Here is a 27458-nt window from a genome sequence, read left to right as displayed (position 1 = left end):
GAAGAACATTTTCCTGCTGGCTGTCGTCTTTCATTTTGACTTGCACATTGGAGCAGCACCTATTTTGAACTTATTCAGGTCCTCGCAAAGAGATGGGTGACCTAGGACTTCCTTTGGCCCCAGCAGCAGCTGTGGTGGGTCCTTTTTTTCTCGGGCACCTTGTGAGGAAGGGCCAGCGTCTGATGCTTCCTCCCTGATGACTCTGGTGACAGCAACCTGAAGCTTTCAGACAATGAGTAGCAGAAGAAGGAGCCTGATATGTATTGCAAAGGCCAGCAGGACAGACTTTCAGGGACAGCTGAACAGGACAAGTAGGGGTCCAGACCTAATTTTAGAGGTCACTCGATCTCAGGTTTGTGACCGGTCAGGCTTGGTATGCTAGTTTAAGCTTACGGTACCTGCAGGATCATGCTCCTATTGATGTGTTCAGGCTAATGGCAATTCTGTTTTTTGGGGATTTTTTTTTTGTTTTGTTTTGTTTTTTTTCTTTTTAGCAAGTCAGAGCCCAAGTCTAAAAGCCAGAGGGGGAAGATGAGCACAGTCTCTAACAAAAGAATCGCCCCTTTCTTGTCTAACTGGAGTTGTTGAATACAATATTTCTCCTAAAGATAGTCAGTCCTCGAGGGTCTGATTTTTCCATAAATCTCTAATTCTGTGGAGAATCCTCTCTCTCACCCTAACCAGCCAGGCAGTGGGAAGGCAGGTTGTACATTTAACTTTTGCCTTCTGTGTAGCGAATATTTCTGTCGCTTCCGGGCAGGAGGCAGGACGGGTTACCCACAGCAGGGAACCTGCCACCATTGTAAGCCATAAATGTTTTCGAGGTATAATTTAGGTGAACTCAAGAGGAAAAATAGCCTAGAGACGGTGCCTGTGGCCAAAAGCTCAGACAGAAGCAGTCTCGTGTCTCTGCAATGAGCTGCTCTGCATCTTCCTGCCTTCGTTTCTCCCCTGTGAAAGGGAGAGATGAAAGGACTCATCTCTCTTCTGCAGACCCGGCGTGATTCGATGTGGTTTGGAGGAAGGCCCCCTGAAAAACTCGAAGGCTGGGGAAATGGTGGTCGTGCTCTCTTAAGGCAGGGTCTGGTCTGGATGCTAAACTTAACAAGGGAAGGACGTAACGTGGCTAAAGCGCTTACAGCCGAGCACGAGGGGTGCCAGGGGAGCGCAGGCACGGGAGGAGGTAGAACGGTGAGGCGACGCAAGAAATATTTAATTGGGCTCATTTGCTAAAGACATCACGTGCTGGCTCCAAAGGCAGAACCTGATGGAAAAGCTGCCACCACCTCTCGGTTGGGGAGTTTGGATTAAAAAAAAAAAATAATAAAATTAAAACACAAAAGCCCCCCTCCCAGCCCAGCCCCTGGCCTTCTTGGGGGGGGGGGGACGGGACGCCGTTTCCCGGTGGCGGCGGCCGTGCCTCCCTGCAAGGGGGGGGAACCCTTCAGCGGGCAGGGTGACCCCGCACGGAGCACACGCCCACGCAGGCTGTGCACACACACACACTCGCACAGCTGATGCAGGAAACCGATCGCCGCGGCACAGCCCCCACCGGCAAAACCCGCGGCCCGGGCCAAAAAAGGGGCGCCGCGGCGGAGAGCAGCGCGACGCGCCTCCTCCTCGTATTTCCTCCCCCGCCCACTTCCAGCGGCGGAGGGGGGGGCTCGCTGCCGCCCGGGATGAAAAGTTAGCCGCCGCCAGGATGCGCGGCGAGGCGGTGAGTTTTTTTTTTTTTTCCCCCCCGGCGGCGCCGGGACGGACGGGCGGCCCGGGCCGGGCCGGGCGGCGGGGGCGCGGGGAAGCCCGGGCGGGCGGGCGGGGAGGAACCTCCGGGATCTCCGCGTCAGCCCCGGCTCTCTACGTGTGTGTGTGTGTGTGTGTGTGTGTGTGTGTGTGTGTGTGTGTGTCCGGCCGTGCCGGTGCCCCGGGGGCCGGGCCGCGGCAGGGGGGAGCGCGACGCGCACCGGCGCAGCGCCCCGGGGAGGAGAAGGAGGATGGGGGGGGGGGGGGGGTGCGGACGGCGGCGGTAAGTTTTGCCCTCGGGGAAGGCGCGGCCGCCGCGCAGGACCCCCTGAGGAGACCCCGGGGGGGTGGTGAGGGGCTCCCCTATCCCCCCTCTGCCCCCGAGGCGCCTCACGGTCCCGGGCTGGGGGGGAACGGCCGGTGCCGCGGGGTCCCGCCCGTGAGGCGGCAGCGGCGGGGAAGCCGGCCCGCGGCGCGTCTGTTGTGCCTCGCGCTGCGCCGCCCGTCCCTCCCCCACCGGGCGGCGAGGAAACCCCCTCGGTGACCCCTCCCCCGACCCCTCCCCCACCCCCGCCTTCCCCCCCCCCCCCCCCCCCCTTTCCCCCTCAGCCCTCCGCCCGCCCGCCCCGGCCGGGGAAAGGGGGCGGGGCCGGGAGACCCGGTGACGTCACTGCTCCGGCCCCGCTTCCTGCAATAGAAAGTAAGAGACGGTAAAACACCCCCCGCCCCCCCCCTTCATTTCCCCCCCCCCCTCCGCCGCCGCCGCTTCGCGCCCCTCCCCCCGCCAGTGACCGGGGCGCCGAGGGGGGGGGAGGGGCGGGGCGGGGGAGCCGCGTCTCTCCCTGAGGGGAGCCCGCCCCGCCCCTCCCCGCCTGTCAGGGGAGGCTCCCCCCCCCCATTGTGTGTGTGTGTGTGTGTGTGTGTGTGCGCCCCCCCCCCTTCCATCGCCCCTCAGCCGGGGGGGGGGGGGAGAAGTTCCGGGGTCGGTCGGCTCCCGTGTGGGACATGGAGGAGGAGGAGGAGGGGTGGGGGGGTGAGCCCGGAGGAGGGGTCTGCCGCGGGGGGGGGGGGGCGGGGGGCTGCGGAGGGGGGGTGTGTGTGTGTGGGGGGGGGGGGCCGTGCCGGGGGGCGGCGCCTTGGCCGGCCCGGGGGGACGGTGCATGGAGGAGGAGGGGTGGGTGGCGGGCTCCGGGTGTGTGTGTGCGGGTGTGTGTGTGCGCGGCGGCGCTGGGTCATGTTTGTGTTTGAGGTTGTCAAGTGAAGGAGCCTCCCGGCCCCCCCCCCCCCCCCCCCCCGCCACACTCCCCGATCTCCCTTTCCCCCCCCGCCGCCGCCGCCGCCGCGCAGGGGTCGCCGCGTTCCCCGCCGCCGCCGCCATCAGCCGCCGCCGCCGCCGCGCCGGCTCCTCCGCCAGGTTTGCAGCGGGTCCCGCGGGGTGGGGGGGGGTGGGGGGGCTCCGGGGGGAGTGTGGAGGGATTGGGGGGGGGTGTGGGGCGGGACGGGCGCTCCCCGCCGCCCCCCCGCCGCGGCCGGCGCCCCCCTCTGCGCGGAGCTGCGGCAGCCACAACACAATGTGTCCTCCTCCTCCTCCTCCTCCTCTGCCGGCGGCGGGGGGGGGGGACACGGGCAGGGAGGACCGCAGGCCCCGCTCCCCCCCCCCCCCCCAACTCCGCGTCCCCCCCCACTCCGGGCCGCGCGGGGACTCCGCGCCCCGGCTGCACCCCCCGGCCCCGGGCGGGTTTGTCTGTGTGCACCCCCCGATTTGCAGCTGAGGTTCGGGGAGGAGGAGGAGGGGGGGGGGCGGTCCGCGGAGCCCCGGCCCGGCTCCTCCCGCCCCCCCGGCCCCGCTGGGTGCCGGGCTGCAGCCGCCCCCCCCCCCGCACCCCCCACCCCCCCGGCATGTGTGCAGCGCTTTGTTCGGTGCGGCGTTGCAGAGGGGTTTTCCCAGGCTCCTCCCTCTTTATTCATTCATGGTTTTTTTTTTCTTTTTTTTTTTTTTTTTTTCCTTTTCCTCCCCTCTCTCCCTTCCCTTTGCAACCCTGCCCGCACATACCGACGGCTCTCCGGGCCCCGGGGCTGGCTGCTGCTTCCCAGCCCCGCTCCCTAATCTGCATTTTTTTTTTTTGGGGGGGGGGGGTGGTGGCGGTGGATGTGACCGCTGCGTTGGCCAAGGCCCGCTTCTCCCTCTCCCTTTTTGTTCAAATTAAGGAGGGAATGACTTTTCGCGTGGGTCCTGCACGGTGTTTCTCCGCCGTGGCTTTCGCACGGCCATCTCTTCCCCCGAAAGGACGAGTCCTGCCGGTGAGCGGGGGAAATCGGTGGTTTTAAGGCGTAAATAAGATGTCATTTGTGCTGCAGGGGAGCTTCGGGAGGTGCCTGTGATTTACGGATAGCCGGGGGATTTCAAACTCTTGCTCCACATAACTTGCATAAAGAAGTGACGGCGTTTATTATAACCTTTAAAAACCCCAGCCCAGCAGCACCCAGAGTAAAGGGGGACTGGGCTTCAGGGGGTGCTTGTTGCTTCAAGCAATCCAGCCACTTCTCTGCATCTCCGGTTTGGGTCCGAGACCAGGAGAACGGACCTGTTAGCGTAAGGCTTTATTTCATTTCTGAATCTTTCTGTTATCCTTGCGGATAAAGTAGTAGGAGTGAACAACTTGACAGGCTGTGTGCTGTGTTTTGGATTTTTCCTTGTTTTTCCTATACCGTGCAGTAATACCCTAGTGAAGAACCATTAGTTAGAATAACATTTTCCAGCCTCCTTTTGTGTCAGTTGCAGTCAGTTTCTTCTCCTGTTTGGGTCCTTTTATGCAGCAACAGACAAAAGAAACATTAAAAATTAATGATTATATTCCTCAACAGTCTGTAGACTGAAGGGGTGGTTGCAAGTAGTCTATTTTAAGTGGGTGTGAATTCCATTTTTACAAAAACATGGTTGTCTTAAAAACAACCCCCCTAAATTAATACTTACAACAAATGCTAAAAATTCTACATACTTCCTCCTTGGAGTAGCTATCCTTAATCAACTTGTCCATACTAGGGGCCATTCTGAAGTTTATATAAATTTTTAAAATTTATTCCTAGTTTGCTAAACATGAGGTAGTATTACTATTAAAAAAAAAAAGTGAAAAGTGGTTAATTTTTTATTTTGTTTAGCTGGAAGAGTGGAACTACACCCATCATTTTCTTTTTTAAGTTCTTGTGCGTAAGTGGTTTGCAATAGTTCTGTGGGAGATTTCACATCCTGGAGGATTTCAGAAACTAAACAAAATGCTCCTTAAACTGGAAGCAAATCATAAGAATATTTGAAAAGAAAGTTTTGTTGATTTTGAGAAGGATGTAGGTTTGGGGATGCAAATGTAAGTTTGTGCCAACTTAGCAGCGAATCGGTGTGTTAGGCTATTAAAAGAATTCCCCAGTCCGTGGGGTTTATCCGTACCAGGGCTTTGCTGGCTGCAGCCTCCTGCAAGTGCAGGGGCTGCTGCAGCCACGTAGGACCACGCCAGGGCAAAAACTTGCTGTGCAACAGCTTGCAGGTGGGTCAAGAGCCGCTGTGATTCTCTGCTGTATGCTGATTTTTCGGCAGAAATATCCCATGGGGAGTTCTTCTAGACGTGCACGCTCCATGTAAGGAACCCGGAGGTAGCTGATGTCACAAATAGGGTGGATTATTGCTGATGCAGTGTGCGTTTGCCCTCCGCTCTGCTCTCCCCCCACCCTGAGATGAAGATCTGTATCTTAAAGCCTGATGTCAAATTTTGTTTAGTTTTCTGGATTTATTTGCATAGGACACGAGTTGCTGGAAGACGTTTTCTGGCTAGAAAACAGCTGACAAATGTGGAAAAGTGTCTTAGTTTTCTCATGCTTCCTGAGTAATTCTAAAAGGAGTTTCACCCTCATGTAGTTTTCTTAAGGTGCTGGAATATTTCAGTCCGTAAAAGGATAGGTGCAGAAATATTTCTTGCTCATCGCTGATTTCCGTAGCTGTTTGAGGATCAAAGGGAGCAGATAGATACCTTTGTTTTCCTTATTAATGCATATGTCTCATAACTTTTCTTTCTCTTTTTTTAGCATTCGGATTAACTGACCCCTTCGACAAGTTTATGGAGCTGCCATCTCTCTGCTTGCTGTACTTCCCATTTCTGAGAGGAGAAAGTGGTGTATGAGATCAGAGGAAGATGCCTCGGACAAAGCAGATACATCCCAGAAATCTGAGAGGTATGTAGCTCTCAGCTGACAATGAAAAGCTGTGGAAAACTCGATTGCAGTTCAAATTACGAGGTTAAAGGAATACGTATTTAAGAAGTCTATTTTGATCCAAAAATAGTTTGCAAGCAAGTTTTAGGAGTTGTCTGTGAGACAGCTCTAATTTTGAGAGAAATAAGTAGAATCTGTTCTTATGCCTGCAGTCTGTGTGCTTGACAGCATTCTTGATATCCTCCAGCTTACAGCAGTAACTAGCATGAACTTTGAAAATGCAAAGGAAGACGTAGTTTCCTTACCAGGGAATTTACAGTTGAAATATACAGGGAGGTGGGAAATGCATGTAATGCAGAAGCAGCATGAGATCTGACAGGCGGTAGTTGTTTTTCTTAATAGTAATCAGTTTGGCTTGCTTTTGAGGGGATCAAACTCTCCTCGCGTGCATGCCTTCTCGCTGTTTATCATCTGTCACCCACGCTACCTCGGGCATTGCTAGGTTTGACCTTGGTCTCCTTGCTGTCCCGCCTTCGCGCAGCTAAATGGTAGCTTGTTGGCTATGGAAAGGAGCAAGCAGGCAAGCGATCTGCTCCACGAACTGGCGAGCTTACGTGCCCAGGCATTTCCTTGAACAAAATCCCAGTGCACTTAACTGAGCCCAGGACTGGCAGATGAATGTCAGGAATCTGATCCCATGGTTATTTGTTACTGTCTTGGTAGAAGTGGCCCTGGAGGAATTAAATGAGGGGAAAAACACAGGTCGGTTGACGAGCAGATGTATATGTTGAGGGAGAGCACACTCCCATCCCTGCCCTCATACTCGGCTTTCAGGAGAACATGCTGCCACCTGCACCCCCACGTGTAGCTGTCATCAGCTTTTTTAATGTGAATTTTACAGTTGCAGTATGGAAGCATCCCTTCAGAGAATAAAAGCGATTACAAAACCACAAACATCAACATAAAGTTTTAGGGGCAGGAACAGCATTTGATTCCGGTTTTAACTTTTTATGCCAAAACGCAACAAACATCCGCATGTGTTTCAGTTAGTTTGCAGTTGAGAGGCTCTCAAGTGCTAGCGCATACAGCTGTATCCAAGACCTCGTGTTCGTGGACTATTACCACTACTACCACTAACAATCTCTGCTGGAGAAGACATTTTTGCAGCGTCTTTATTCAGGAAGTGCTGAGTAGCATTGTTCGGTGTGATGCATAAACCTCCATCACAGATCGGGAATTTCACATTTAGGTGATGCCGTTTCCCCTTCTTACTGAACGTGAAGCAATAAATTAGAGCCTGATTTTTAATGTTGCTGCTTACCAAGTTGCTGACATAGCTGAGCTTACATTTTCTGATCAAATAGGAGAGTGATCTAATTTTAGTACTCTGATACCTACTCTTGTATTGCTTGAAACTTAATAGGAGTTAAGTCTATTTTAAAGCTTCCTATTCACTTAAATAAATGCATTTAGAATAAATAATCTAATTAAACTCTTAATTGTGTAAGAAATTAATTGCTCTTTTTTTTCCTTACGTAATTTCCCCAGTCGTTTAGCTTTTATCACCCGCTGTAATAGCAGTTTTCATCAGTTCCTATTTTTCCACAACTAATGGAGTTCTTGAATCAATTAAGATGGGTTAAATGTGGAGAAGGGAAATAGAGGTATACAGTGAGCCCATAATTTGAAGTGATGTCGGAACGGTTAAATGATTGCTAAAACTACACAGGTGCTACAAACTTCAACACGTTGTGAGCATATATTGCTACTATCATGGGTTATTAGAGGTGAAGTGATTTGAAAAATCAGTTTACTTCTCATTAGTTATGCCCTATTTCCATTTTTAGTCTAGATAATGAGGAAAACTGGATTTCAGTTTCTTTAGTCATTTTATCAGTCTCTGAGAATATTGCAGAAAATATTTGCTTAAACCCTCAGGTTTTGCTGGAACTTGAGGAGGCTGAAAGATTTCACAGGTCTGTTTTCTGACAGCTTATTTTTATGTATGCAAAGTTAGGCCCATCTTAAGTTGGCAGTCTTAACCATTACAACTTTAAAAAATGTGGGCTTTAGCACTGTGGTTTAATCCATGGTAATTAGTACCAATGATAACTGAATCTGCAGAAAGAATAAATGTCTGTGGTCGAAGGTGGAACTCGGCAAACTCTTACGTTTTATAACTTTTGGGAGACAAATATGTAAGATTAAGTAATCTGTATTTTTAGGGTAAAAGGTATTTTTAAGTTGTCTAAACGTGATTGTCACCTTTTGTACTATGTACAAAGAACACTCCGTGGCCTTACCTGGCTTCTCCCTCCCTTGTCCCAACTCCTCTCGTTGCCCCATAGCAATCAAATTGCCAACGGCTTTAACTGGATTTGTCCAGTGCCCATCAATGTTTAACTTCTTTGAGAGATCGCTGTTGAACAACCCTTGACATTCTCTATCCTGTTGTGCATCAGATGAGTTACTTGGGTTGCACTTCCAGTCCAAGTCAGCCTGGAGAATAAACAGCCAAGTCCAAGAACCTGAAGTATTTTCCCCTAAAAAAACCCCAACACAATCCCTCTCTCCTTCCCCTCCCCCAAAAACACACAGAAAGAAACGCACCATAAACACACACCCCCACACCCCCCATTAATTTGAGGTTTGCTACAGCATAGGAATAAGTTTGAAGGTTTTAATATTGCCTGTGTTTACTGTAAGCCACCTTATTGTCTGGGGAAAATGAAGTAGCATTGTTTAATATAGAGAGCTAAATTTAAGATTTTGGCAGGAAACCCTAAGGCTCTTCTTTTTGTGACATGGCTTGATTTTACTCATTTTGTATACTTCTGAGAGAGCTGACGGCCTTTGGCAGATTAGCAGTGGCCCTGGAGTATCGGGATCAGTGAAGATCAAATTTATTTTTCGTGGGGTGTTTTTGTGTGCTGAGGTCCTCTCCCCCTTCTTGGCTTTCGCTGTTTGTTTATAGATGAGTCAATATAGTGCTATGCTAACCTGATTTTACAGCAGGGAAAAAAATAAAACCTGTATCAAGAAGGCAGGATATGGGAAGCATTATTTTGCAAATAAAAAAAAAATTAGATTAGTTGGCCATTGGTTTTCATGACTATGTGTTAGTGACATGGTTTTAATGCCCAGCTGTGGCTGAATGAGCATGTTGTATCTGACGGGTACCAATAAGGCATCTGCTGTGCTGTGCTCATTTCATGATGTTGTTTTGTCACATCAGCCTTCCCTCCTTCTCACTGCAAACACATCCTGAGGTGAAAAATGTTACCGTCACCAGTGGACTGCTTTGGTAAGAGGAGTTGTGCACAGTGTCAGTCTCCTGGCTAACTTAACAGTCGTGGTCATCCCCAGCAGTAGGGGTGAGCGGCTAAAATTTGAGAGAAATTACAGTTTTGCAGGTCTCAAAAGGATATGGATCGGATGCATGCACGTTCTGGAAAAGGCTTAGTAGTTTCAAAGGCGAAGGGCAAAGGAATGCCTAGGAAAAGCCTGGCATCGGTTACCTGTCAGCTATGTGACTGGAACTGAGTTTATAAGCAGGTGTTCCTGACGTTGTCTTAGTCTCTTAAATATTAAAGATGCGTATTGTGTTGCTAATCAAAAGCATCATCACTCCCTCTCCAGAAAGTAAGAGTGCTGCAAAAGAGGAAAATATCTGTCTTATTCAGACATCCAGAGGTCATCTTTTCTTAATTTATTTGTTGCATGAAGTTTTAACTCACTAAAACTAAGAAAAAGACTGCTTTGCATGCAGTTACACCCTATATTTGCATGGCCAGTTGATAAACAGGTGTAACAAAACATTTCATAGAAACTGTAATGTATTCCCAGAAGTACAGTTACATTAGAGAATCGTGCTTTTAGCAGGGCTGAGTGGGCTTGGTTTGTTGTCAGACGGTTGTGAGGATACAGAAGGAAAAACAACTCCTGTTTTTGTTTACTTAGAAGTACCCCGTTGTAGAGTTTAAAATGAAAACGTGTTTATTATGTGTACAATGTTTAGCGCAGTGCTCTGATTCACCAATACAAAACTGTAACAAAAATATTTTGAACTACATCTCTTTCTGGATAAGCTTTCTGTTATTTTTAAGACAAATTGTTGCTGTTTCTGTTTTTCCCTTCTCAATCAAGTATTTCTATTTGAAACAAATGGCGGGCAGGCCCATAAAGTTTAACAGCTGTCTCCAAATCTTTTAACACTTTGCATTTGATAAGGAAATGCAAGTATAATATGAATAGTTTTGCTCAATAGCTTGATAGCTTTGCAGTAATCTGAAAAGCGTGCTTAAATTTGCTGGAAAGCTGGATACATTCTGGGCCTTACAATGTCCAGAAGAGCTAGGCATCTACCATGTCTTAAGTGTGATTTAGCAAAGGCTCTTTGAATTGGTTTAAAATTGTAATGTGTTTTCAGTCCTGAAATAGGCCCGTCTACGCTGAAAGCTGACAGGTTGATATTTCTTATTAGTGTTTGGTCGTGTAGTCTATAAAACTTGAGAATCGATTGGTGTGCTGTGCTTCAGTTCATGATTTGCATCAAATGACTTAAAACCACTGAGATTTCTCAAGGCTCACTTCTGTAACTTGTGCTTGCTTGGTTCAAAAGAAATGTGCAAGCACAACAGTTGACCTTAGGTCTTGGTGTTGTTTCTGAGACAAAAATAATGCTCCGCTTCAGGGTATTTCTGAGGGGCTGTTGATGCAGTATTGGTACATCAGAAGCTCTGGTGGTCCGTGCTGTGTGGTGTACCTGTGGACATCTGTAAAGATGCTGCGTATGTGTCTTGCTTAAATTTCTGGACCATGTGTGTGACACAAGTGGAACAAGAAGTCGGAGATTTGACTCGGTGACTTTGTTATAGAAATATCCCTTGATTTGGCAGCAGTTCTTGTTTCTGTATATCTGATCGTTTTGTATAATTTCTTCTACAAACCAAATTTGAACCCCAGACCTCCCTCATGAACGTAGAGAGAATGCATGGCTCTGTTGGTGTATCATCCGCTGGAGGACCAGCGATCAACTTGTAATGCAATGAGTAAACCAGATCTCTTGTAGACCGCAGAAGTACTCTCTCTGTGCCTCGTATTTCTCATCTGGGATGTAGAATGATGATGTTTTACTTGTTTAGAGTGTAAGACCTCTAGGCTGTTTCTTACAGCATGTATGGTACAACGCTTGCACATTAGAGATCATCTTGACTGCAGTCCTTAAATTTTATTGTAATGTGAATAATGTCTATATTTACATGTGAAAAACTGTCTAAAATACTCTGCGGTGTAAGAAAGGCTGGATTTAAAGCGTGTAATTTGCCACCCTTTCCAATCACCTGTCCTGTTCCTGTCTCCTTGTTCCGTGTCCCTAAATTTGATCATGTGTTTTCGACAGGGTCGAGTCCTATTCACTGCATAGGATGGTTGGGGCTTATGTCAGTGGCCACAGGTGATGGACAAAAGCCTGTTGAGAGTGGATTGCAAGAGGGGAAAGAATAGTAGGGTGGATAACACTGTTCAGTATTGCCTTGAGGCAACTGTGTTTAATTCCTGCCTCTACCACTGAGTTTCTTGTGTGAGACTGAGTGATTCTGTTACACCAAACCTTTGCAGCCAGCCACTAACTGTGTGTGCTGCATTTTGCCTGAGCTGAGATGCCCAGGCACAAATTCCGAGTTTTTGCAACTGCAGTTAGTCCACTGTGGCTACAGTTTGGATGCAAAACACTGCGAAAGTCCTAAGTACCTTTAAAAAAAAAATTAAAAAAAAAAAATCAAGGTCTAGGTGACTTGAGTTGAAGATCCAAGATTAGCCAACACTTTTGGCAAATCTTTTCATCTCTCTATGCCTCTGTTTTCTGCCTGTAAATTGGAGATACCAGTACCGCATCAGCTGCTAAGGGCTCAGAAGATCCAGTTGTTAGTGTTGCGAAGCAGACGCTGGGAGGCTAAGTAACGGAAAAGATGATGAAGAAGCTGGTAGTAAACAGAGCCAAGCAGTGAGCACAGCCCGTTTTGCGCACTGGCTTAGTTTGCGTAAACACCCTTGCTTTTGGCATTCTCCAGCTTCTTGCTGCTTCGCTTCACAATCTTAACATTTAAAAGGTATTCTTAAAGGTTACTTCCTAGCTTTTAAAATACCAAACTAAAAAACCAAGAAATTCCACTGTATCGAACCACAAACGCTTCTCGTATGAGTCATCGACGTGTCGGGACCTTTCGCTGCGTGCGCCGCGCAGCCTTGATGGCACAGCCGGCGTGGACCAGGCGCTGGCGAGCGGGGAAAGGCATCGCTCCCACCGGTTAGCGTTCATCGTCACGCTGCGGAGTTGGGAGCTGTTGCTGAGAAAGCCCCTGCAGCCAGGAGGGAATACTCACTGCAGGAGGAGTCTCTAGAGAGGAACATCTTTAATGTCATCGGTTCCCAGTTGGTTTCGAGACTGGTTTAAGCCACTGCCGCGGGAGGAGGAGGAGGAGGAGGAAGAAGTAGTGGCGTCCAGACCGAGTTATGCTAGCACCGCAGGCTGGGGGGTAATTTTCGTGCTGGGGGGGTGGTTCCCCGATGCTGTGCACCCCGCGGCCGCTGGAGCAGGGACCGGTGGCAGGCGGGGAGGGACAGCGCAGAGGTAGGGTTGTCTCGAGCCTCTTGCTTGAAGTCCTTGCGAAACCGTGTTGGAAATCTCTGTTGGCCGTGTGTAAATGCAGCAGGCTTTTTGAGCTGCTTTAGTTGTCCAAAGACGGGTATAGATTTTCCTAAGGATGACAAAAGGTGTGTTTCTTATTTCTGGTTTCTTTGCTTTTCCCCACCAGAACCCCCCTTCTATTGACAAATTTCAAAACTGGGAAGAGATGGAGGTTACTTCATGGATGACTTAAAGAATTTTAGTGTCCTGGTAAACCAGCAGGAGACTGAACTGGTCTCAGCTGACACCTTAATTAAAAATAAAATAAAACACTCTCTCTAAAATTTGGCATAGAACTTTCATTCAGACTGAACGAAATTTGGCTGAGGTTTAAGCAATTAAAAAGAGGTCCAGAAAACCAAACTTGACTGTAGCTGGCACTGTCAGCTTTGAATATGTATTTATAGATTTCTGCATATGCACGCTAAATATTAGGAAAAGAAAATGGGGATAATGCAAAGAGAGTCTGCTGGATACAGACAGTTGCAAAAATAGGTGCTTTCAGAGGGAGTTAAAATAACATGAACAAGAGGGATAAAAGAATGGTATTCCAGCTAACAGGATTGCAAAGAAATACCTACAAGAATGTTGATGAAAGAAAAAGAATGGAGGATGGGGCTTAGTTCTGTTCTCTTGATAGTAGAAAACAACACGTATTTTGTATGGAATATAAAATCATTATAATTGCAGTTAGAATCGGGCTCGAGCTGGAAGAAATTGGTGAAGGGTAAGGTTATAAAAGATGGAATTCATACAGAAATGAAAAAAGCAGCAATGAACTGGAGTTTGAAAGCTATGTATAAGCCAGTTAGATTTCTTTCAGAATACAGTGAATTGGAAACAGTGCAGGACTGTAATTCTGCCTCACCTTTACATCTTGTATCTTCTTTATTGCTAATTGACCGTGGAGTAAGAAATGCTACAGAATTTGGCATTTGCTGAAGCATGAACTCCAGTGTATTAGGAAGGTCATGAAAAAAATTATAGCTGTGAAAAGAGAAACAAAAAGTAAGATTTCAGCAGTTGCCCTTTCAAACATTTCTATTACAGCAGGCAGTTGGCTCTGGGATGAAACTGAGTCCAGTCTTCTGAGCCCAGGAACAATTACATTTTGTAAGAGTCCAGCTTGCTTCTGAGCATTTAGAAGAATATGACTTTTTGTTTGTTTGTTTGTTTGTTTAAATCCTTGCATCTCAGAATAGATTTTGGGTTGCTGTGACTGTATATGTAAGTTATGTAAGGTTAAATGGTTTACTGGGGGTGTGTGTCTGTGTGTGTGAACTTACTTGAAAAAACAAACAAACAAAAAACCCAACAGCCGCTTCTAATATGTAACCATTAGAAGTTAACATGTAAATACCAAAATCCTGGATAGGCTGGAGAACCTTGGTTAAGAGAGCTTCCTCTGGGTTTATGGTCATCTGCATCTCAAATGGCTGTTAGGAGAAAGGCGAAGGCTTAAGGTCTCACGTTTTTCTTAATTGACTATTTACTGCTTTAAAACTATGCAAGTTTCTATGTTGATGCCCCTGTCAGTATTTTCAATCTTTGAAGGCATCAGTCCACTGGACTTTGCAGTTGTGGGCTGTGTTACTGCACAGTCTTATATCTAGCCCAATAAACTTTCCAAGAGCATTGTTACCATGTAAAAATATCTTGTTGCAATGAATTCTGTTTAATAAAAAAAGGTGCCAAAGAAATTTGCAGCACAGTACTGTTTCCTTCAAACTTGCATTGTGCCTGTCTTACGGTGCTTGAAAGGGTTTGTGCGATAAACACTTACCTGCTGCTCCAGGAGAGGATTCTTGGGCTGTGGGAAGAGTTCCCGGACCTTGGCAGGGTGGACAGCACCTTGCTCAGGGAGCTCCGTAATAACACGCAGTCGTCTGCATGTTAGGGGGTAGTGTTTGTTTGACCCAACACTTTGCAAAATTGCTGAAGAAGTAAAAACTTTTTTTTTTTTTTTTTTTTTTCTAACCACAGTCAGTCGTTATCACCAAAACAGTTACCCTGTGGCCCGCCTTGATGTACTTGGGAAGCTTAGAAAAAGACTCTGTGTTGGGGGTTATGTTGTTTTGTTTTGGTTTTTAATCCTGAAATTACTCTGTTTCATGGCATGTATTTTGAGTTTCTTCTTACGGTTAGACAATTTGTTTTCCAGTTGCAACTGTTGTAAATATTTATGCTGGAAAACGTAGAGGAGACTTCCTAGAGCTACAGATTTTCAAAGAGCTAGTTATACCAGTATATATTTCCTAGACTTATTCATTCTTTGGTATGTTGGGCTTCTGTAGTAAGCGTTTTAGTTCAGTAATGGCTCATGAGATTATGGAGAGAGAAACTCAGGCTCTTAGTTGGAAAAGTAAGATTTTCCTTGCTATGTTAAAACAGATGAATAAACTGGACTTTAAATTTCCAAATTAGATGAGGTGGGCGATGTGCAGTCTTTCCCTCCGCTTGTTTAAATGTATCGTAACTCAGAATATTTACATTAAGAAGAAGGGACACACACCCATACACCCCTACGGCAGATGTGTTTGGAGCCTTCGGTGACGCATTTTTGGGGAAGTGGGGAAGCTCAAGTTCATTAGGCGAGGCAGTGCTGTTTGTTTTTATACAAAAGCTTTTTAAATGCCCTTGAAGTGTCTCTCAGAATGAGGCTGCTTGGAGAATATGCTGACTTAGCGATTCCCTTATGACCTTTGGTGGCAGACGGAAGGAGAAATGTCTTCGTAACGATCCACAGGTTGTGAAAAGCGGAAGGAGGATTTTTGTTTAGGCAAAGTTGAAAAAGTCTGTGTACTTGAAAATTTCATCTTTGACTTAAGAGTTTGTTGATACTCATATAACTGAATCTGGTTAATGCGGTAAACTGGATTTGACATCTCTGATTACCAGCAGAAGCAGCGAGTAGAGAGTGCATGTTCATATGTTAAATACCCCGTGAACTTTTTTCCCCCTGAATTCCCATGTGTTTAAAAGATGAGTTCCCACCAAGTCCCCTTCATAAATGCCAGGGCTGAACTCGTGCAAGGTTTGGAAGGAGCTGTGGGGAAGAAAAGCAGCAGTTCAGCCGGAGCCTGTGGTGTAGCGTCGCTACAAAACAACTGTGTGTGTGTTCCTAGTTACCTATGAAATATGTGGCTTACGCCCTGCCAGCGGTGGTAGTCATGGAATATCCAGAGCACACCGCATGATTTCCTCTGATTTTTGGCCTAATTTCAAGGGCTGGGAAGTAGGGTTAAGTTAATGTTGAACAGCATTGTTTTTAACTACTGAGCTCCGTTAAGTCAGGTGGGAGGCTGCGCGCTTGTTCTTACAAGGTTGCAATGCAGACACAATACGGAGCCAGGAAAAAGAAAGAAGTGTTTAGAAATGGCACTTAAAATATAATTTCTGTGGTGGTTTTGCTATTCCGTTACCTAGAAGGAATCTCTAGCTGCTGTACTTTCTGAAGAGGAGTGCATGTCTCTTACGCAGTAGATGTACAGATTTTACCTTTATCCTTGCTTCAGGAGTTCTTACAGAAGGAGGTATTTCTGTCCCAGATCTATGAAGAAAACACTATGATGTATGTATTAATTGTGTTTTAAAATATTTCACTCTCTAAATTTTATTAGCAAAATACCTAATCTACCAAAATGTTCCTGTAATTCTCGGTTGTCAAGAGGCAGAGAGCTAAGTATATATGTTGTAATAGTTTAATGCCTTGAATCTTAAAAGAGAATTGCCTTCTTCAGTGTAAGGGCAGTGCTTTTGTGGCTAAGAGGCAGATTAGGAACTGTGAAAATACTAAACTTTATTGCAGGGAAGATTTAATAATTTTCAAATAAATCTTCATGTAGCGTACACAGCAGACTTGCTGAATTTGTCTTGGGTATTGCATGCATTTGTTAGGGAGGTGGGATAGTACCCTTTTTCATGATAACCGTTTATGGAACTTTTAATTGTGTTTTCCCCTGGTGTTTTTTCTTTCTTTTAAACAAAGTGTATTATTATGCCAATAAAATCTTATATTTATTTTAGAACACTATGTACGTTATGTCCAGGTATATGTGTCCGTTAGCATGTTTCAAAATAGTGTTTTCTTTATGTGCTTTTTCCATTTTTTTTCCTTAGAATTCTAGACTATAACTTGCAACAGTGATGTAACTTCTGGAGATACCAGAGGAATTGCTGTTCTAGTACAGGATGATTTTGCTTTTGACAGACTTGTGAAAGGCAGTTTGTCTTGTGTACCTCTTCAGCAAGGTTTGCTACTAGGGTTGCTGTAGGAGCTGGCTGCCATCCCTGTTCAGGTACATGAAATCCATCACTGCAGTGGTAGAAAGCAAGCCAGTTTTTGTTGTTCGGCTGCTTAAATACAGATCTGCTTCCCTGTTGAAACGGTCAATTTTCCCTCTCTTACGCTCGTAAATTAGGCTAGTCGTTAGGCTTGCTCAGAAGCCCTGCAGTCTTAACAGTTTATGGTTTTCTGAAGCTTTCAGTTGTCTTGGTGTGTCTTTTGTATATGCAAGAGTACTGTCAGGGCAAACTCTGAAATTCCGTGATGGAGCAGGTTGGGATCTCCTGCTTGGGGCCTTTGCCGGAGGGATGCCATATCCTAGAGTGAGCGGGCACCATAGGCAGATCGGGGCACGTCCCAGAGCTCGTGGGAAGTTTTCACAGGCATCCAGGCGGGATATGGCCTCGGCACAAAACAGGTTTTAATTATTAATGTTTTCCCAGTATCTTATGGCTGGCTTCTATCATGCCTTTTCAAAAATAAATGAATAGCACATTCCTTTTTTTTTTTTTTTTTTTTTTGGCAAGTGGTGTTTCTCTAATTTTTTTTCTTCCTCTGTGCTTTTTTTCTTCTCTCATTCTTTTTCTCCAGAGTGACTCCCAGTTCTCACTATCTATGGATATTGCTTCTCTACTCTTCTGCCTACTAATGCAAATATAACCAACAGTCTAGTGGGCATCTAGGAAGCAGCCAATTTCATAATATCATCTTATTCCTTCCTGATTTTTCCCCCTGTTCTTAAGCCTCACAAACCTTTGATATTGCTAACGTCTTACATGCTTTGGTTTGCTCCCTGAACAAAGTTGGAGGTATTAAGACATTTCTACTGAAGCAACCTGGAGTTTACATGATGAGGCCTTAAAAAATACAGTTAACAGCATATGTTCTTCAGGAATAACATCTTTACAGTGCTTTGAGAAAGCAGAACAAGAAATTGGCTATAGAGAAGCATCATGTGTTAAGACTCAAGGTTCAGAGGTTTGAAGAATGGGATATCTGTCTGTAACATGCTCAGGAAGTAATGCCAAGTAATGGATTTTCAGTATATCTGAAAACTGACCCCATTATTTGAAGCAGTATTTCCACAAACAGTGTCTCCAAGATGAAGGAGCAAGGGTGCGCGTTGTTGCATTTCTCATAGGTCTGTATAAACAGATTTAGGACTGTTTGGAAGTGCAAAAACCAGTTAATACTGAAATATTTTTCCCAACTTTTACAGTAATTTTTGTACTTTTTTTTCTTGTTCTTTTTTTTTTTTTTCCAGGGGGGGTAAAAGTTCTTGATTTCCACATTCTGTAGGAGATTCACAATCTAGCAGCTTTTCTTTTGAATGCTCAACCTCCATGCTTTAGTAAAATGCTGACCAGATTTGCACAGTAGGTCTCTCCTGTTGACAGTCTTGGACTGTCAAAGGGAACGTCAGCAGAGAGAGTGTGTGATGGGCAGGCTGGCGTGCCCCGCGTGCCCCGCAGCCTCCTTTCCTATGTCTGTTTGTGGCATCGAGGCTAAAAGGTAGATTGAACCCATTGAGATATTTTCTTGTGGACCATAGTATGTCACCTGCAGTCAGGTATTAAAAGCTTATAAATGCAGCTTGTGAATTTCTGATTTTCAGTTTGGCTGGGAAATCGCAATGTGCACAGCATGGCCGGCAACAGTCCTAGATCACCGATAGTGCCCTTCTGTAGTTGGATGTATTAATTATAAAAAGCTATTCAAAAATACTTAGAGACAGGGAGGAATCTGAATGTTACTGTCTTAGTGGTGCAAAATAATGGCCTGAAAACACTGGTCGGTGTTTCCAGAGCTGAAACTTTCTGGTAAATCACATATTTCTGCAAGGGCCTTCAGAAATTTGAAATTCTTTAAAATCTACTGATGTGAGGAAAAGGGGCAGAGGAGACAAAGCCTTTTTTTAAGCTAAGAGAAGGGGTTAACGTAGATGCACAATCATGTACTGGTTACCTGCAAGTTAATTTCAATCTCACGTTTCTAGTAAACACTGACATAAAACATGTCTCTTGAGCCAATGTTTGTAACTAATCAGCTTTTTCTCCAAGAAGCTTTAAAAACACAGTTTTGGCAACAGTAACTAAGATGATGTTTTACAGAAGAACCCCCAGTAAATGGAGAGAAAGCTGGTAATCAGTTTTGATTAACGGATCTGCATTCTGTTATTTAAATGTTTACACCCTGATTAGCATGTATGCGGCATTTAAATATGCAATTTTACTTTAGCAAAATTTGAGGCATGGAGAATGGAGATAATCTTTTGGATGCTAAAGGCTGGGGATGTGAGGTAAAAAACATGCAGATGTGCCCACCTCCCTCAGCCTTATAAAGTGATACCTACGTGACTGATATTTTCACTTAGTTGTGGGATTATGTTTTTTTTTAAATTGGATATGGGTAACGGAAAAAGTAGTGGGGGCGTTGTTTTTATTTTCTTTTGGTTTTTTTGCAAATTCTACTTAGTCTACAACAGACAGAAATTAACTTTTAACTGAAGTATTAAGGCTTTTGTTCATGAACTAAATGTCTCCTGCTCCTCATTTTGTTAAAGGACGTTGAGCATGTACAAAAGTTTGTGAGATTTTTCTGGATTATTTTAAGAACTTCTTAAAACTGCATTTCCATTGTGATATTTGCTTCATGCATGTGTGCAGAATAGTTGCTATTTCTTACGTTGTTCATAATGTTTTATTTTTTTCATGTAAAAGCACTGATTCTGATAACAGTTGTTAGGTACCAGAATATAGTGGTTTGCTTTGCCGACTCACTCCTGCTGCAAAGTTGAGACTTTTGGCCAAAAGAGCATGTACATCTTTCTGGGTTGCAGATCCTGGCTTTGTGAAAAACTGACTGATTCAACAGAAAGGTTGGCTTGCCACGTAAGCACACCATAAAAAATGAGCATCTGACAGCTCTGTGGCTTAAAGTAGTGGATCTGACACAGGCATATGGAAAATTCATGCAACGGGGATACTGTATCAAAACAATTTCTCTGTAGAGAGGCAAAACCAAATCCTTTCCCTCCCTTCCTGCCTCCTTTGCTTTCCCGTGACTCTCTGTTTTTACATTGTTTGCTTCTCACCCTTTGCCTTCTAAATGATTCCTCTTTAAAAATCGATATCTTGCATGAGGATCGAACAGTTCCTCGAAGAATTTTTAGGTAGAACAATTGAGCTTTGAAGAGGAATATTCACATGGAGATAACATCAGGAAGGTGGGATGCTTTTGAAAAGCCATGGTTCCTCTTCCACTTAACATGACTGTCCAAAAGAAGAGACGATGTACTGCGCCCATGCGTCAGAAAGGGAATTCCTGCAGGTGATAATTTGACTCTCTCTCTTCCAAAGGAAACCAGCTTGTCTTTCTGTGCCCTCTGATGACACAAACCTTTTCCCGCCTCCACCTGGTATATTTTTGTTGCGTTAGTTTTGATATCCTCTGCAAGGGTTGGTATTAGTCTTCTACCTGGGCTTGTAGAGCAAAGAGTTCTGTTTATACAGAAGGGCTTCTGTTGTTGTTCTTGAACCGGCAGAGGTTTTGAGAACCGTGAAGGGATAGAAAGTAAACATAGGCAAGCAACAAATAGAACAGTCGCTCTTCTTTCATAGCAAGCAAGTCTATAACTGATCTTGCCAGCTTATTTTGTTTTGCATTTTCTTTTTTTTTTTTTTTTTTTTCCCCTCCCCTCCTGCCTCAAGTGTTTTTAAAACTGATGGACATAAGCAGTACCAAACCCAAGCGATTCACAATTGTCAGTTTTTCTGTATAGGTAGTACCCAAACTACTCGATGCTCTGTGTTTTTACTATTGCATTGGGGTCGGAGTACTATTCGTGCAGCCAGTTTTCTTCTCTCTCTGCTGGAACAGAAGTGAAGAAAATAGCTGGAACTGACTTAGGCATTCATCCTGTCATTTTTCTGTATCCTCCTTGAAGTCATCCAAAATCAAAACAATTCAATAGTAACATTTTTTCACCAACTGTCATTGGGTCTTCCGTATTTTTTGTTGCACTTCTTTCAACAGACCTTTCAAAATAAGGTATTGCTCTTACAACCACCACAGAGTCAAGAAGCAGAGGTGCAGGAGAATTAAGAGACAGCTTAACCAAGGTGTGTAGGCACCTAGTCTCCACTAAAGCTATTGCCCCCAAAGCCCTTGCTGGATCAGGCCCTGGAGCAGTCATTTAGGGTCCTGCTGGGGGATGAGACCAGGTCTTCCCTGGCTGCCCCGGGTAGCAGTGGTCACCGCTGACCCGGTGTTTTCCAACAGAACCCTTTCCTAAAATTTTTGAGCTGTGTGGCTCTCTTGACAAGACTCCCCCCCCTCCCGCTGTGAAGTATTTGTGCCTAGCGCTGCAGGGTGCAGGTTAACGAGCTGTAGGTGTATTAGCAGTCCAGGGACTCAGCTCCGAGCAGCCTCACCAGTTCCAGGAGCTACCCAGCCTGCTTTTGCCTCTTACGAGCTTCATCTGAGGGAAGCTCTCTGTGGTGAATGAATTATTGAAATGAAGCGCCTGAAGATACAGGTAGACTTTTGTTCATCCTGAGAAGTAATTAACAGCTGGATGTCTCACCGCTGAGAATTAATTCCCTTCGGTAGTGGCCAAGTCCTCCTCCATGTCCCGGCAACTACTTTTGTGTGTCTTGAGCTGCAGTGAATATGGCAGACGTGCCTCTGAACGTGCAGGTCCACGCGTACGGCGATCTGGTGTGGTGGACTAGGGCTCGTACTCTTTAATTTCTGAAGCGCTAGCGTAGCAGGTTCGGGAGAGCCTGGCCCCGGTAATGTACAGGCTGTGTGGATTTCTGATCTGGCTGCCACCTCCGTGAAGCAGCTGACTTCATGCCTGGGGAACTGTGCTAGCCTAGGAACCACAAAACACGAATCACGGGGGTTGGAGCCTCATGGCAAGATAAAGGGAATAGACTTCTGGCTGTCTCAAGGTTGGAAAAGCTATTCTCCATCACTGTTGCCATCTCTGTGCCCAGGAGCGCTGAGGAGCTTGGCGTGATGCTGCGTGATGGAAGTCGACGTGGGTTTTATCCTTTATGTGTGCCCGCGTGAGAAAAATGTGTTTGGTAAACAAATTTTAAAATGCCTGGTTTGTTCCTTCTGCTTCATATGTAGATCCCAACGTGGGAACTGCATATGTGCTTACTTAGCATTTTGAAGCTGTGGAAGGCTAATGACGCCGCAGCCTGGGTGCGTGGAGCCGCGCTGTACGTAGCTTTTTGTGTCGTGTTGGTGACCAGGTGTGTGCAGACCCTCCGAGAGCCTGCTGTCGGGTGGAAAAATGGGCTGTCGGGTGGAAAAATGGGCTGTCGCTCTCCCGGCACGTTATTCCTTTGCTCCCCTGGTAAAGCTCTGCCTGATACACACGTTGCTTTGCTTCCTTTGGTGCTCTTAGAAGCTATACTAAATAATCGTTGTAATAACAATGCAGACATCTAAGTAAAAAGTCTGTTGGAAAAAAAGCTGAGATTTTTTCCGGAGATGAATCCAATCGCCCCACCCGTTTTCTCTCTTCAGAAACTGGAGCTCAGAAATTGCTACAGTAATGCTCTTCCAAGTTACAGTGGTTGCTTCATCCCCTTCCTAATAACTGTCCTGTGGTGGTGAGGAAATACAGCAGTGCTCCCAAGCTTAGTGTGTACAAAATCCTCCATACAGTCACAAAAAAAAGTATTAGTTGGCAGTTAAGTGGATGAATATATTCCCCAAGGAAAACTTTGTCTGTACCTGCCTGTATCTGACACCGATGTTGGAGCATGCAGCTGAGAGGAAGAGGGGGGTAAATGTTCTAGCTGAGTTGTCTTTGCTTCTTTCTGATTATCCCTTTCCATTCATGCTTGACGCCCATGGAAATGTTTTTTCCTCAGTGGTTATTTTACTTGCTTTTTAAAATTTTTTATCAAGAAAAATTATGTACAGAGCATCTTACCTTAAAAACTAGATTAAAAGAACGTATTTGTGCATCTAAGACAAGAACTGGAAATTAGAAAAGCGGATTTGTGGCTTTTCAATCAATATTGATTCATTTTATGTGTACTCCTGTCCTGTATTGAGCTGAGGCTTTTACTTTGCAGAAAAAGAGAAGCATGTACTCATGTCAAGAGTATAATTCCTAGTTATTTTTAGCAGGTGCTTAAACACATTTGTAAATTCCAGCTTATAGCTGAGCCATTCACCCTCTACCCCCTGTATGTAAATTCGTAGCAGGGGACACAATGAGGGGTTTGAGTGTATAAGTGATACCTTTTTTTCAGTGTGGAATTCCCATTGAGAGGCCAGGCCTAAAAATACCAAATGTTTCCACAAACAATTCCTGCGCACTGCATGTTGAGTAATACAGCTACAACCAAGGAGAGAGCTTCTGCTGACAGTTTCCCAAATGAACGCAGGAGTCCAAGCTGAGCTAGTTTATATATAGTTTTTATTATTGGTCATACGCTCTTACCAGAAATCCCAGATGTGCTTGAATCAAGCAGCAGATTAATGACACAAAATGACTGTGGCTGCAGGATGAAGGTTTCTTTTGTGTATCATAGAGGATACGGTAACTTCCAGTTAATGACTTCAAAATATTTTGCAGAATGCAAATGAGCAAGTTAAGGCACGTAAACAAAAGTTGTCGGGCTTCGCATTTGAATTACATGCTATTGAAATGTGTGACTTGATTTAAAGAAATAATTTTGTATCAGTGCTGTCCTTTTCCAACAGAGTGTTTCAGTAAATAAATATTTAAAAAAACAACCCTCAAAACATTTTCAGTAAATAAAAGGGAAATTCAAAAGGGAAAAGCCAAAGGCAATAGAGGAACTTTACAGGGCAGGCAGCGGTCCTTCTAAAATAGTAGAAAATCTTGTATAAGGGAACCTGAAGAGCTTCATTTTAGGAATGTTTCAACACAACAGAAATTTTTGAGTGGCTGCTAATTTGAAATATGAAGTTCAGCATGGAGGTTGGTAAGCTTATGAGTTCAGATATTTCTCAGTGCTTGTATACAGTAGTTGTAGAGGCATGTTTATGCAGCATAAAAACCTTAATTTTTCTTCTTCCTCCTGCTGCCATACTCTACTTTTCTTGGGAAAAATCCTGGTCCAATGATTGTGGAGTTTAATGTCAAAGTATGCTCTCTCCAAATTGAATCCCTGCAGAAGCAGGTGAGTGGCATAGGGAACCTGTTCGTCACGGCCATGTCCACCAGCTACAAGTTTTCTTGTTGCTCAGGGTGCTAGAGGCAGGTCTTTGCACTCACCTGGACCATTTATTCATTTGTTTGGCAAAGAAATTGATTAGAGCGATGCTGTCGCTGGACTGGTTTCACCAGTATCTTTATTTATATCAGAATGGTTTCATGTACAATATATAATTGGAAGCAGCGTGGGAGAGCTCTGTGGCCCTTGTGGAGCTGCGGAGTTTTTAATCTCGATTTTTGACGCAGTTGAGACCGCCCCTGCAAGTGACTGAGCGACCCTCTCAGACCCATCAGCACTGCCCGTTGGCACTCAAGTCGGTAACTGTGGCCCAGAGCCCACTCAGGTCTGGTATTTCCACTCTGACAAATCTGGTTTAAAGCTGGTGTCAGGCACTACTTACACCAGTGGCAGTTGTAGCCCAACTTGTCCCCATGAATAGCTGTATTTTTCACCCTGTGCGTTTACAGTCTAAGCTGTAAATAATGCTTGAACTCCTTCTAAGCTTATTTCCAGCTATTTTTTGGTGGAGTATTTAGATGATTGTCATAGACTGGGATGGGCTGCATGTTTCTTCACATAGCGACTTTTTGCTCACCTCAACTTCTGTAGAAATCCACTTCCAAGAAAAAGGTGCCCTTTGCACCAAATTCTCTGCTTCTTTTGGAAACACAGAAAAAGGAAAATTTTTTTCCTGCTAGCGACTGGTCTAATTTGTATTTCTGCTTGCATGAGAATATATCCCAAATTTACAGAGAGGGATTTATTTTGGGGTCCTGTTAACCTGAGAACTCGTTTTTTTTTATTCCTGGCAGTAGAATTACATTCACTCTTTCTCCTATTTCAAATCTAATTTCTAAACATTGTGGGAACTCTTAATGTAATCATCTTCATGAAATGTCAGGTTGCCATTCATGAGACACTTCAGGGTTTTTTGGGGGGTTGTTTTTTTAACCAATGGCTCATCTAGGCTGGGGATGAGTGGGGCTGTTAAGCCAGAGGCACAGGTGGCAATGCTTGGGATGGTGAGGTACCCTTTAGCCTTTGATCATTGTGGTAGTTAATACTATTCTGTTTAATCCTGATTAAAACTTACTGAAAATAGTCAGACGTTTGTGCATACTAGCATTATATATTTTTCTAAAGGTAATAAGGAAGTTGATAGGCATTTCTTTGTTCCTAAGGCAAGCATAGTATTGATACAGAAGTGTTTTCTCCTGGGACGTCAGAATCAAGTCTGGTTTATGTTATTTCTGTATGCATACCTAGCCTTCTAGGCTTGTAATATTCTCTGGAATTCCCACAGTTTTCTGCAAAGAGCTTTATTATTAGATGTGTGCTTTCTGAAGTCTCCACTTAGGTTACCTTCAATATCATGATGATATTGAGGTCACACCTAGCAGCCAGACAGCCCAGGTCATATAAATGTGGGGAAAAGGAGAGGCAGGCAGGGAACAGGGGCAGAACAAGGGGTTATGGAGGCATCGGCACTGTATAATTTACTTACCTGTATGGGAAATGCCTATATCGAGTTATAAATGAAACTTTCTTAGATCTTTCCCCAAACTTGACTTTTTGTATTTGCCTGAAATAAAGATAGTGGAGAGAGATATGGCATTACCAGAGGCTGTGGAACAGATTCTCACAGGAGCATAGATTATGCTGTTCTGGAGAAGATTATTCTTTAAATTATTGATATGCCTGAACAGCAGCTCTGAAAATACGTGGAAGAGAAGGTAAGAACGAGAATAGAAGGTTGATGCAAAAAACACCCAACAAAATTGGATCCAGATGGAGGAAGTGGGATCTATCCTCTTGAGCTACGGAAAGGCTCTCCCATGTTTATCCCCATTTCCCCTTATTTTCAGCGCAATGTGAGGAACACTATGCTACATTTATGTATTGGAACTGCAAGTAAGAAAGCAGTAATGAGTCTGTTGTCAGCGTGTTGTGCTTTCTTTAATTTACAGCATCATCACTGTGCTGAGCTGCCATAAAGGACAGAATATAGCCTTTGTCCCTACTCAGCGTTAGCAGAACCAAGAATGATGCATGCAGTTGGCAAAGACTTCAACAACAGAGTCCCCATTCATTGCTGCGGAGTAGTTTGTTTTAGCCGTGTTACATAAGCCATTTGTGGTATAACTCAGGACATTGCACAGAATAATATTGGGCATGGATATCCATCTGTTGTACTAGATACGGGGAAGGGGAGAAAGATACCTTATTGCAGTCAGTTGCTGGGGTAGGTCTTCAAAAGCTAGCTGAACTGAAGTGTTAGGACCCATTCCCTTAGCAACATCATGCCACAAGTGCTAGAAGCAGTATTGAGTGACTGCAATAGATGTCCTAGTTGCACCAAAATATTCAGTTTTACCCTTTATGAACCTAATGCCAACGCATGTCTTTTGTGAGTTAGGCACAGACTGGACTGGTAAGAGAAAACTTTTTCTGAGAATACTACAGGAGTTACCAACTTCATGGTGTAATGGTGATGTGGGGCTGTAGGAACTATAAAGCAGATAAGATTTTTGTCATTGAGCCCTGAAAAGTTACTGACATTAGATGTTGTGTTGCCTGAAGGTAAATCCACCCGCCTTTTGTAGTTAACATTCTGCCCAAGAGTATGCAAAAATATGATTAAGTAGAATGTTTTTCTTAAGATGGAAAGAAGGAAAAAGAGCAGCTGAAATACATCAGAAGTTGACAATACTGAAAATACTGCATTGCCACCCTGAATGTCATCTGACAAAGAAGTAAAATGCCGTACAAAACTCTTTTCAGTTAAAGTGATGGGTCGCTGCATTTTGTTTTGGAGGACTTTAAAAAAACTAAAAAATAAGTGAAAGCAGGTATTTCCCAGAGTCATGCCCTCTGCCAGGGAGGCACTGGATATTGCCTGCTTGCTTTTTCTTGGCATTTGATACCACTAGTCCTCAGTGTGACCTTGCAAAGCGACTAAAGATGCTGGAGAAACTTCAGGCAAAAACTAGTTTTATTTCAGCCAGGTGGTAGGTTAAATTCTTGATTACCGAGTTAGCACAAACAAAAAAATGTAAAGTGTAACAACAAAGTACAGACTCAGAGACTGTTGTCTTATATTCTGTTCAACCTGTTTCTCTAGGATTTTGTCCAAGGTGTTTTATAGCTACAGAAATCTGAGGAACCAGCTCTGCATAGGTGCTCTTCGCCTTTATAATGTTCCCTTTCTAAGGGGGAGCCTTTCCTAGAATTCAAGGAAGAAAATTTCAGATCATGGTTTTGTTGATTTTTTTTTTTTTTTTTTTTTTTTTTTTGAGGCTCCTTTTTTTCTTTTCTTGTCTTTAGTTATGTG

The 27458-nt window shown here is 44.8% G+C and overlaps 1 protein-coding gene across 5 annotated transcripts in view; it reads left to right on the top strand.

The window, feature by feature from the left end:
* The first annotated feature begins 1247 nt into the window (after window positions 1-1247).
* Window positions 1248-27458, top strand: part of HIVEP1 (HIVEP zinc finger 1) — a 131546-nt gene continuing 105335 nt past the window's right edge. Inside the window, exons 1-3 of one of the 5 annotated variants that reach the window (XR_012653781.1) lie at window positions 2987-3157; window positions 4102-4336; window positions 5818-5964. Coding sequence is in view for 3 of the 5 variants with exons in the window: in XM_075052400.1 (XP_074908501.1) it covers window positions 5925-5964 (40 nt within the window). In the remaining 2 variants the exon portion in view is untranslated. Of the gene's footprint in view, window positions 1718-2986; window positions 3158-3657; window positions 4045-4101; window positions 4337-5817; window positions 5965-27458 lie in introns of those variants that run through there. The other 4 variants (XM_075052397.1, XM_075052400.1, XM_075052398.1 and 1 more) reach the window with 4 other exon arrangements.

This window comes from Buteo buteo, chromosome 20 (genome assembly GCF_964188355.1).
Source record: "Buteo buteo chromosome 20, bButBut1.hap1.1, whole genome shotgun sequence".
NCBI lineage: Eukaryota > Metazoa > Chordata > Aves > Accipitriformes > Accipitridae > Buteo > Buteo buteo.
Note: the sequence above shows the minus strand (reverse complement) of the source record. Positions and strands in the feature narration are given on the sequence as shown.